This window comes from Cebidichthys violaceus, unplaced genomic scaffold (genome assembly GCF_023349555.1).
Source record: "Cebidichthys violaceus isolate CVI_PGR_0920_01 unplaced genomic scaffold, fCebVio1.0.p SCAF_48, whole genome shotgun sequence".
In the NCBI taxonomy this organism is placed as follows: Eukaryota; Metazoa; Chordata; class Actinopteri; order Perciformes; family Stichaeidae; genus Cebidichthys; species Cebidichthys violaceus.
In genome coordinates, this window is record NW_027176683.1 from 533,952 (window position 1) to 543,080 (window position 9,129).

Here is a 9,129-nt window from a genome sequence, read left to right on the forward strand (position 1 = left end):
AGGACTGAAAGACTGATCTGCTCCTTTCTGTTCTAACCTTTCACAATAAAAGCAATAGACATGGACACAGTTTAGCAGAAACTAAAACACTAAAATAGCAGCATCTTGTCCGTCATCGGTTAATTCTGCTGTCTGCTAATAATATTTATTATTTATTTATTTCATCCCCAAAAGCAGCAGTGGAACAGAAACCAGCTGTGTGTTTGTGTGTTTACTCCTTCAACGATGACTCCTCATTCCAGGAGACGCCAGCGATCTCACGTCCGTTAACGCTGACTGTATTAATGCATTGCGTTGTAAGAAGCTGACAACATGAAGCAGCTGTGGAGCCCCCCCCCCCATGGCCTTCCGTCCCTGTTCCCTGCTGTTGTGGCCTTCTTCTTCTTCTTCTTCTTCTTTTTAAACTTGCTTGTCTCTTCCCCCCCCCCCCCCACCTCCCTCCACAGCTTGGCCTCTCAGTCCAACTTGCTGTTTGGCAGGGAGGATGGCCTCTGCTGGTACTGTACTCTCTACTCTTCAGCCACACAGCTACTTCACGTCTGCCCGCTCCCAAAATATCTGCTGCTCCTCGGAGGGAAACCTCGGCACCGACTGCAGAGCGCTACGCCTGCGCCGTTTCTGCTATTTAAATGAAGAGATGTCGAAGATATTAAATCACAAATTGCTCCTCTGGGATCAGGCTGGCAGAAGCAATTAGTAAAAGGATACGACAGATGGAAATTTGATTAGGAAGACGAGCAGTAAAGACGCTCGCCTCCTCCTCCTGCACGGGCGGCAGGTGTAGTTCGGTAGAAACAAAAAAAAGTAGTCGAGGATTATCTTGAGTAACCGAGTCAGAGTTTCTGGAAAGAGACGTCGCTGTTGAGTGTTTATTTGGTGTTTTGAGCTCCATAAGCCAAGTCACTTTTTTGGAGGGTGAACTGTCCCTTTTTGAAGGCTAAGATAGCTTAGCGTGGGTCTGAATCCTACATTTCCCATGATGCAGTCCTGGCATCTTGTCATTAGAACCTCCCCGCCTGGTAAACCGTTTGCCCCAGTTTGTTCTGTGTACAAGAGATGGGAGACGACTCACTACAGCCTGAGCTGCAAACAGCACTCGCTGTCATTCGTCAAATTCAGCAGCAAAACTGTTGATGATGCACAAGACGTGCACGACTTCAGTGATTGGAATGTAAGTGAAGAGTTTAAGAGAGTGTCGGCCCTCAAGAGAAGCAGAGCATTTTGGGAAACGCGGCTGTATCTCATCCCACTGCACTGAAAAAAACCAAGTGTCTGCTTCTGGCTGTGCTCGCTGTGTTGTTAGCGGGGTTGGGTGGTGGTGGGGTGGTGGGGGGGGGGTTAGCCTGCCGCTCTCGCCTTCATCACTGTCACCGGCCCGCTGACTCCGCCGTTTTTTTCCCTCGGCGTAGCACCGGCGCCCCCGTGGCACCGCCATCCATCTACCTGCGTCCGGGGCCTCAGCCGCGACGCACCAGGTTTGATGAAGTGGGCACGGAGAGAGACGGAGCGAGCCTCTCCGCCGCCGAGGGATCTGTGTGTGTGTGTGTGTGTGTGTGTGTGTGTGTGTGTGTGTGTGTGTGTGTGTGTGTGTGTGTGTGTGTGTGTGTGTGTGTGTGTGTGTGTGTGTGTGTGTGTGTGTGTGTGTGTACAGGAGGGAAGGAGCATTTGTATGTAAGACAGCAAGAGTGCATGACTTTTTAAGTGTGTGTGTGTGTGTGTGTGTGTGTGTGTGTGTGTGTGTGTGTGTGTGTGTGTGTGTGTGTCAGAATTGGAGCGAGACGCATTTGAGTGCCGCAGACTCGATCGCCTGGAGGAGTGCTATCTTAAATTCCCCCTCTCAGTCTGCCAGTAATTGAGGGAATATTAGAGATGCGGCGCTGCAGTGGGCTCGTGATATGACATATTAGAACACGCCTGAGGGGGGCGCAGAGAAAGGAAAAAAACGCCGTAATTGGGAGCTTCAAATGCAGAATCGACCGCGTCAAGCCAGGGGGAGCGAGCGGGGAGGAAACGAGCAAAAAAAAACAACCCAAAAAAAAAAAACCTGTCGACACACCGTCAAAAAGGAGCGAGCCACAGTGCAGCGTCATCACCCGGTGTCAGCCTCGGTGACAGGTTCGACTCAGCCTCCAGCTAGCGGAGGAGGAGGAGGAGGAGGAGGGTGGAGGGGCTGATCAAACAGTCGTAGCAGGTATAGAGGCACAGATGCCGACGTAAACCTTTTTTGGCATCTGGAAGCGCAGAAATCCCGTCTTGCAGCGGCTTAATGACATGCTGGAGGGGGATCCGGTTCAGACCAGGATCGCGTTTACAAAACTTTACACGCACATAACGCCGATGTCGATGAAATGGGTAACAACAATCGGGGAGATAGCAACCAGCCTGTGGTGGTTTGACACTTGAAGCGTTCTCTTGAATAGTAGGCCCATTAAGGCGAGAGACGGGCTGCTCTGTTAGTCGCTGAATAAGCGCTGCACGGAAAGAAAAAGCTGCCCACTCATTCAATCCAATGAGGCCACTGTGCTGAAACCATGCGGCAACTTCTGGGTCGGAAGAGTGAAGCAGATGCTGAAGTCTTAAAAGCTGCATTCTCTCTAGTGTCCACCAGGGGGCGACTCCTCTGGTTGTATAGAAGTCTAGTCTAAAATGACTCTACTTCTCTCTTGATTTATTCCCTCAGTAAACATTGTAAACATGAGTTTATGGTCTCAATCTCTAGTTTACAGTCTTCTTCAATACAGCATGATGTTCATTTAGTACATTATGGAACATTTAGAGTTAAACAGACCATAAAGCAGGGGATGCAGGGGAAAACCAAGATGGCGACAGTCTGATGATAGACAGACAGAATCCCAAACGTGTGCTCTGATCCTCTTCCATTAGAGCGGTTATTTAAACCAGGAGACAGAATCCAGCGGTTCTGCAAAGAACCCCAAAATGCAAAGGGTGTATCATAGGTAGACAGAGCAGATAGATGTTTATGTAGAACCGAAATGTTCTCTGGGCCGACGCACACGTTCAGTACCTCGTTTGCCACAGAAACGTCTCACCTGGCAGGTTGAAAGTGAGACGGCTAAAAAACCAAAATGTGAAGTGCGAGGGTGTTTTGGGCTGCATGGCTTCAAACGTAGTCCTATTTGTTTCCTGTGTCCTTGTTTTTTATGTGCTGAAGTCCACCAGAGCAACACGTTGCCTGGTTTATAGCATTGCTGCCGAGTGTCTTTGTCTTTGAAAAAGTGGCGCAACCTCAGGGCCTTTACACATGGGGCGCGATTCATTAATTTTTATTTTTCATGCGATTCATTTGCACTTTAATATTTTACTGTCACACAGAACGGAGAGAAAGTGACGTAATTAGTTTTTCGGAAGGAGCTATCGCGGCATCAACCAATCACGCTGTGTTGACCGGTTTGAGTTGTGCCTTTCAAAATAAAAGCCCAAGACATGTAATATTAACAAGAGTATTTCATATTTTTGTGCTGTTTATTCGTGACGCCCCCCCCCCCCACTGTGTAAAGGCCTTCATATTATTCAAAGTTGATGGCGATGCATTCGTTTTGACGGCGACCATTCCTTAACGTGTTTTGCACTATTGGCTCAGCTGACTGTGGTGTTCAAGGACAGTCCAGGTCTGTAACCATGTTGTCCTTCCGTCTCTCTGTCTCTGTCTCTGTCTCCGTCCCAGCAGGCCGATGGGTCAGATAGCTCAGAGCACCGCTCTGGTCAACACCAACCCCAACATCAACATCAAGTCCGAACCCGTCTCACCCAACCGCGACCGCTGCACTCCCAGCTCCACCTGCGGCGCCATTGGAGGCGGCGGCGGCGGCCAGATTCAAGTCCAGGGACAGGGTCTGGTGTCGGTGGCCTACCCCGGTGCCCTGCGCCTGGAGGTGGGGGGTCAAGGGCGCTCGCCGGTCGACAGCCTCAGCAGCAACGGCAGCTCGTACGAGGGCAGCGACCGGGACGACGGCGCCCAGGGGCGAGGAGGCGGGGCTCCGGACTTCCTCCACCAGGCCGGCGCCGTGGGACAGCAGCCCGCCATGGTCCTCCTGCGGCCCTCGTCGGCCGAGCCCCAGGAGCAGGACGGGACCAACGTCAAGAGGATGAGACTGGACGCCTGGGTCACATGAAGAGGTGACCACAGCGAGACGGACGGACGGACAGATGGATGACGAGGATGGAGATGTGTACTTGTGGCTTGTGTACATGCCCCCACCAGCCCTGATGCCCCTGGTCTCCTTTGTGCACACACACACACACACACACACACACACACACACACACACACACACACACACACACATATATACATATAAACCCACCATTGACCCACTGTCCACACTGCAACACTGACCTCACACACACACACACACACACACACACACACACACACACACTCAAAACAAGCATGCTAGCACACCGTCACGTGTGGACACACACTTGTGCATACACATTTAAACTGTACTGTCTCACTCACACACACACACACACACACACACACACACACACACACACACACACACACAACCCCAGAGTGGGTTGAGCCACCAAACCAGGGATTATTCTACAGAACCAGTGATCCAGCTGTATTTGAATAGAGTGAGTGTTTTAATCAGTGGCTAGTAAAACCCTCAATTTGGCCACTTTGGACCTTTTCACCCGGCGACGTGAGCGGCCAGACGCACCTCGGTTTCCCAGCATGCCCCTGCTTTTTGGTGAGCGGCTGGTGCCCCCCCCCCCCCCCCCCCCCCCCCCTGTCCTCACTGTCTGTAACTGCACTGCACATTGAGTCAGTGGCACCACGTGAGTCTTTGAACGCACCACAGTTGCGTTTGCTGTCGCTCTAGATTCTCGGGCCCTTTTGTTGCTCTTGTTTGTGTTTTGTTTTTTGAAGCGTGGAGTTTTGTTCTTCTGTCCTCGACTGTTGATCTTTAGAGCTTTTGGATTCGTCTCAGTTTTGAATATGAAGACACTAAAAGAGGAACTCACCGACGACCCCCCCCCCCCCCCACCACCACCACCACCACCACCACCACCACCCCGCCCCGGGTCTCTCATTTAATCCAAACCATGCGGACTAGCTGCAACACCAGGAGCCAGATTTGTCGCCGAGGTAATAAACAGACGGCTTCTCTTTGAATCAGGGACGAGCTGCAACGGCTCAACGACGCAGACCGCTTCACCCACATCCTGTCAACTGCAGACGCTCAAGAAAGAGGTGTGTGTGTGTGTGTGTGTGTGTGTGTGTGTGTGTGTGTGTGTGTGTGTGTGTGTGTGTGTGTGTGTGTGTGTGTGTGTGTGTGTGTGTGTGTGTGTGTGTGTGTGTGTGTGTGTGTGTCTACGGTTTTGTTACCTCAACTGGTCGTTTTTTAAACAAATGTTCACTCTCAATTTCATCCTGCAAACACACACACACACACACACACACACACACACACACACACACACACACAGGCCTGCGATGCACTCAGCTGAGATTATTTTTGTGTTTTTGAACAGACGGCTGATGTTCAGAGGGGAGATTGGTGAGGCACCGTGTATATAAGCAATCTGTAACCTTTGTGGCTTTTTGTGTGACAGGGATAAGGTGTTTTTTGAAGGTTTTAAAAAATAAATACAAATATACAAGTATATATATATATAGATATATATATGTATATATATATATATATATTTAAACGGCTTTAGGCGGTAGCAAAGGGCAGCTCTGCGTCCGAGGCAGCAGACTACAGACAGGGACTGTATATAGAAACGATGCATTCGGCAGGTTATCCCTTCAAGAGGAAAAAACAAAAAGCAGCCGCGTTGATTCTCAGTGGATCCGTCTCTTTTTTTATTTGGTATTATTTATGAGTGTAAATAAAGTGTAACGTGGACGAGCAGAGGGAGGGAAGCCGCGGTGACTCGGACTGTTTTTGAGTGAGCAATGGTTAGGACTCTGTCACTGATGGAGCGCACTTTACCTGACCCCCCCCCCCCCCACCCCACCCTCGACACCTTAACACACACACACACACACACACACACACACACACACACACACACTAGGGTTAGACTGATTTAAATGGCTGCTTTTACAAGGCTTTCGTCAAACATCAGCAGATACCAATCAATGTTTTGCACTTTTTATTTAATCCTCCAAACTTAATTTATTCGTCAACCAATCGGAGCCCCCGCTACGACTGCCTGTTTATACATTAGTACAAGTAAAGCAGAAGACAAAATACATATGAGACAAAATATTATAGTGAGAGAAGATAAAAAAAAATATCCATTTATTTTAAAAATGATTTAAATATTTTCAGGTTGATTAAAACATCAAAAAGTTCAACTAAAAAGACTTTTTTTTTATTTGTATAATTAATATTAATTTTATTTTAAATGTATTAATGACAGCAATAATTGGCACATTTGATGATCATTTTATTCCCGTTTTTCTACTAATATTTTCTAAGCAGCAATTGTAAACTTTCAGGTTCAGTGTGCAGCATTTAGGGGATACATATATCGGCAGAAATGGAATATAATATCAAGGTTTTTCTTTGTGTGTAATCACCTGAAAGTAAGAACAGTCTGTGTTTGTGTTTCCTTTAGAATGAGACGTTTATATCAGAGCGGCTTCTTTTCCTACGGGAGCCCAGAACGGACAAAAACCAAACCCCGTGGTTTTCTCCTTCACGCTCGGCACACGAGAGAAGTTTCAGTTGGTTGCGATCTGCGCTTTCACCACTAGATGTCGCCAAATCCCTCACATCGTTCTTTTTAGATCATGACATCATTTATAAGTAATTCATTCATTTGGTTGTTTCAACATCTGCTGAGCGACTGAACACATTGAACTTCAGTCGATGTCAACCATCAACGCCCTAAAAAGACTTCTCCACCTTCTTAAAATGTCGCCGATATAATCACTACTTATTAATAAGTCTTTTTGTGACATATCACGTGAATATTTAGTATCTGCAGTGTCTGTACAATAACGGCAGTATTTCCTGTCACGAACATATCAATCAAAGTTTAAAGCGAACACACAGACGAGCCAAGGATGTTTTTCATTATGATTTGCGCCCTCTTGTTGAAAGCCATGTGTCAGTATATTGTATTTAAAGTGTCTCCGCCCGTCACTGGTTGGCTGTAGTTTTATAAAAACACCGTGAAGGTAATAGAAATGTGAAGGATGTCATTTTTGTACCACGTGGCAAAAGGGTGACCGAGGGTGTAGTGGGTAGATTTTAAAAACATCGTGGTCAAGAGTCATGTATTTATATATATATATATATATCTATATCTATATATATATTTTTTCCCTAAAAGCCTGAGCCTCCGTCCGTTTGCTCGCTGAAAGCTTTGGAGGCAGAGTTCGGGTTCTCCGCTTAAGCCGGAAGGTTTCAGAGCGAGTCCTGATCTTTTAATGACTTCCTCCCAAATCCAACGCAGACTTGTCGACTTTGGGTTTTTCATTCCCCCCCCCCCCCCCCCCTCTCACCCGTCACTCACTCATCATCTCACACTACTTCACTCCGTCCAGACATCACTACTCCCATCCTCCTCCCCTCCTCTCTTCATCTCCGGCTCCGTCACTCTCACTCATCTTTCTCTCTCCGACAAGTCTGAGTGTCGATATTGCTTTCCTGAGCGCGCGGCAGAGTGAACACCAATCCCTCCCCGAGTGAGAACACTTTGACTGTTAAGACTGTTGCACCCTGAGCGTCCAACAACAACAACAACAACAACAACAACAACAACAATAACAACAGCCATTTGTTAAAAACCAACATGGCGTCTCTAGCGCCGGGGCTCGTCGTGTTAGTCAGTGGTGGAGCCCCGGCACGTTGTTTAGAGCGCCACCAGGGGGCGCTGTAATCACAAAACAGAAAGACAATCGTGCTGAGATAGTTTTAAGAACCTGCATCCCCGCCCCCCCCCCCACTGAAGAGTGAAGCAGTACCTGCTCCTGTATAATGATGTTTAGAAGTCTCACTCACTTTCCAGTGTTAAGTTGTGCTGGTGACAGTCTGTTTTTAATTGTTCTCTGAGAATTGATATTATTATTATTATTATTATTATTATCATCATGACCACAGCTTTCACTGACGGCAGCTGTCATGGTGGTGTAACTTTTCTTTTTTTTTGTGTAGTTTAGGCATCTTGTTTTATTTGGAATTTTATTTTATTTTATTATATAAAAAAATATTATATTCTAAATATATTTTTTTTGTTTTTTTGGGGGATTTGTTTTCTTTCTTCAAGGGAAAAAAAAACAAAAAAACAAAAAAAGGGTGTGTTACTCATGTTGCACGGTTTTTCTGAAACAACACAAGCGTAGTGGTATCAGTACACGTGTGTCCGTGGACGGAGGCGCCGAACGGGTCGACCGCTTCAATGCTGCAACTTCTGAGTCCAATGTACAAAACCTCTCAGTCCACGGGGGGGGTGGGGGGGGGGGGGACACGTCTAACTTATTTCTGACCAGACACAATGATGTCAATGCATGGGCGAAGAGTGAGTCATGTTATAGGAAATACAATGTAATATCCACACAAATATACATCACAGAAATACATTTAAGGAAAAAAAAAATGAAAAAAAAATTGAAGAAAAAAGTTTTAAATAAATTATAGCTAATATATTGTGTTCGGCTAGTCTGCTTTTTTTTGTTGTAAAGATATTTTTTTGTTGTTTTTTTGGAGAATGATATACAATTTGTGTATATTTTCATAAATAAAGTATGCACTGATATGTTATTACAAATTCTATACTGCTTTTACAAAAAAAAAGTGTTTGTTATTGTACCAAAGTATCCATTGGTCCCCTCTTTACCCGCCTCCCCTTTTTGCGTATGTTTTACCGTATTTTATATATTAAATAGACAAGTTGACCTACAGAGACGTCTGCCTGCGTGTCCTTTCTTTTGGCCGCTTTGATGAGGCGGCATTGTCGCGATGCCGCCACTAGATGGCACTCTAGTGTTTGGTGTTCTGTGTCGCAGGACTCCAGCTGCAGGGTAAGTGGAAGTCGACCATAAAACCGGTTTTATCTGCTTTTTACGATGTGAATCACTGGAGAGATGAAGAGTTCTCTGTGCATTCATTATACACTCCTGAGCTTTGATTGAACGTTGGTCAA

The 9,129-nt window shown here is 46.6% G+C and overlaps 1 protein-coding gene across 2 annotated transcripts in view; it reads left to right on the forward strand.

The window, feature by feature from the left end:
* The window catches only part of mef2d (myocyte enhancer factor 2d), a 9,620-nt gene extending 733 nt beyond the window's left edge, over positions 1-8,887 (forward strand). Inside the window, exons 1-3 of one of the 2 annotated variants that reach the window (XM_068729919.1) lie at positions 1-497; positions 3,686-5,221; positions 6,598-8,887. The exon at positions 1-497 is cut by the window's left edge and continues 733 nt beyond it. In XM_068729919.1, the coding sequence (XP_068586020.1) occupies positions 313-497; positions 3,686-4,133 (633 nt within the window). In that variant the 5' untranslated portion in view covers positions 1-312 and the 3' untranslated portion in view covers positions 4,134-5,221; positions 6,598-8,887. The remainder of the gene's footprint in view (positions 498-3,685; positions 5,222-6,597) is intronic. The other variant, XM_068729920.1, reaches the window with a different exon arrangement.
* Positions 8,888-9,129: the final 242 nt, after the last annotated feature.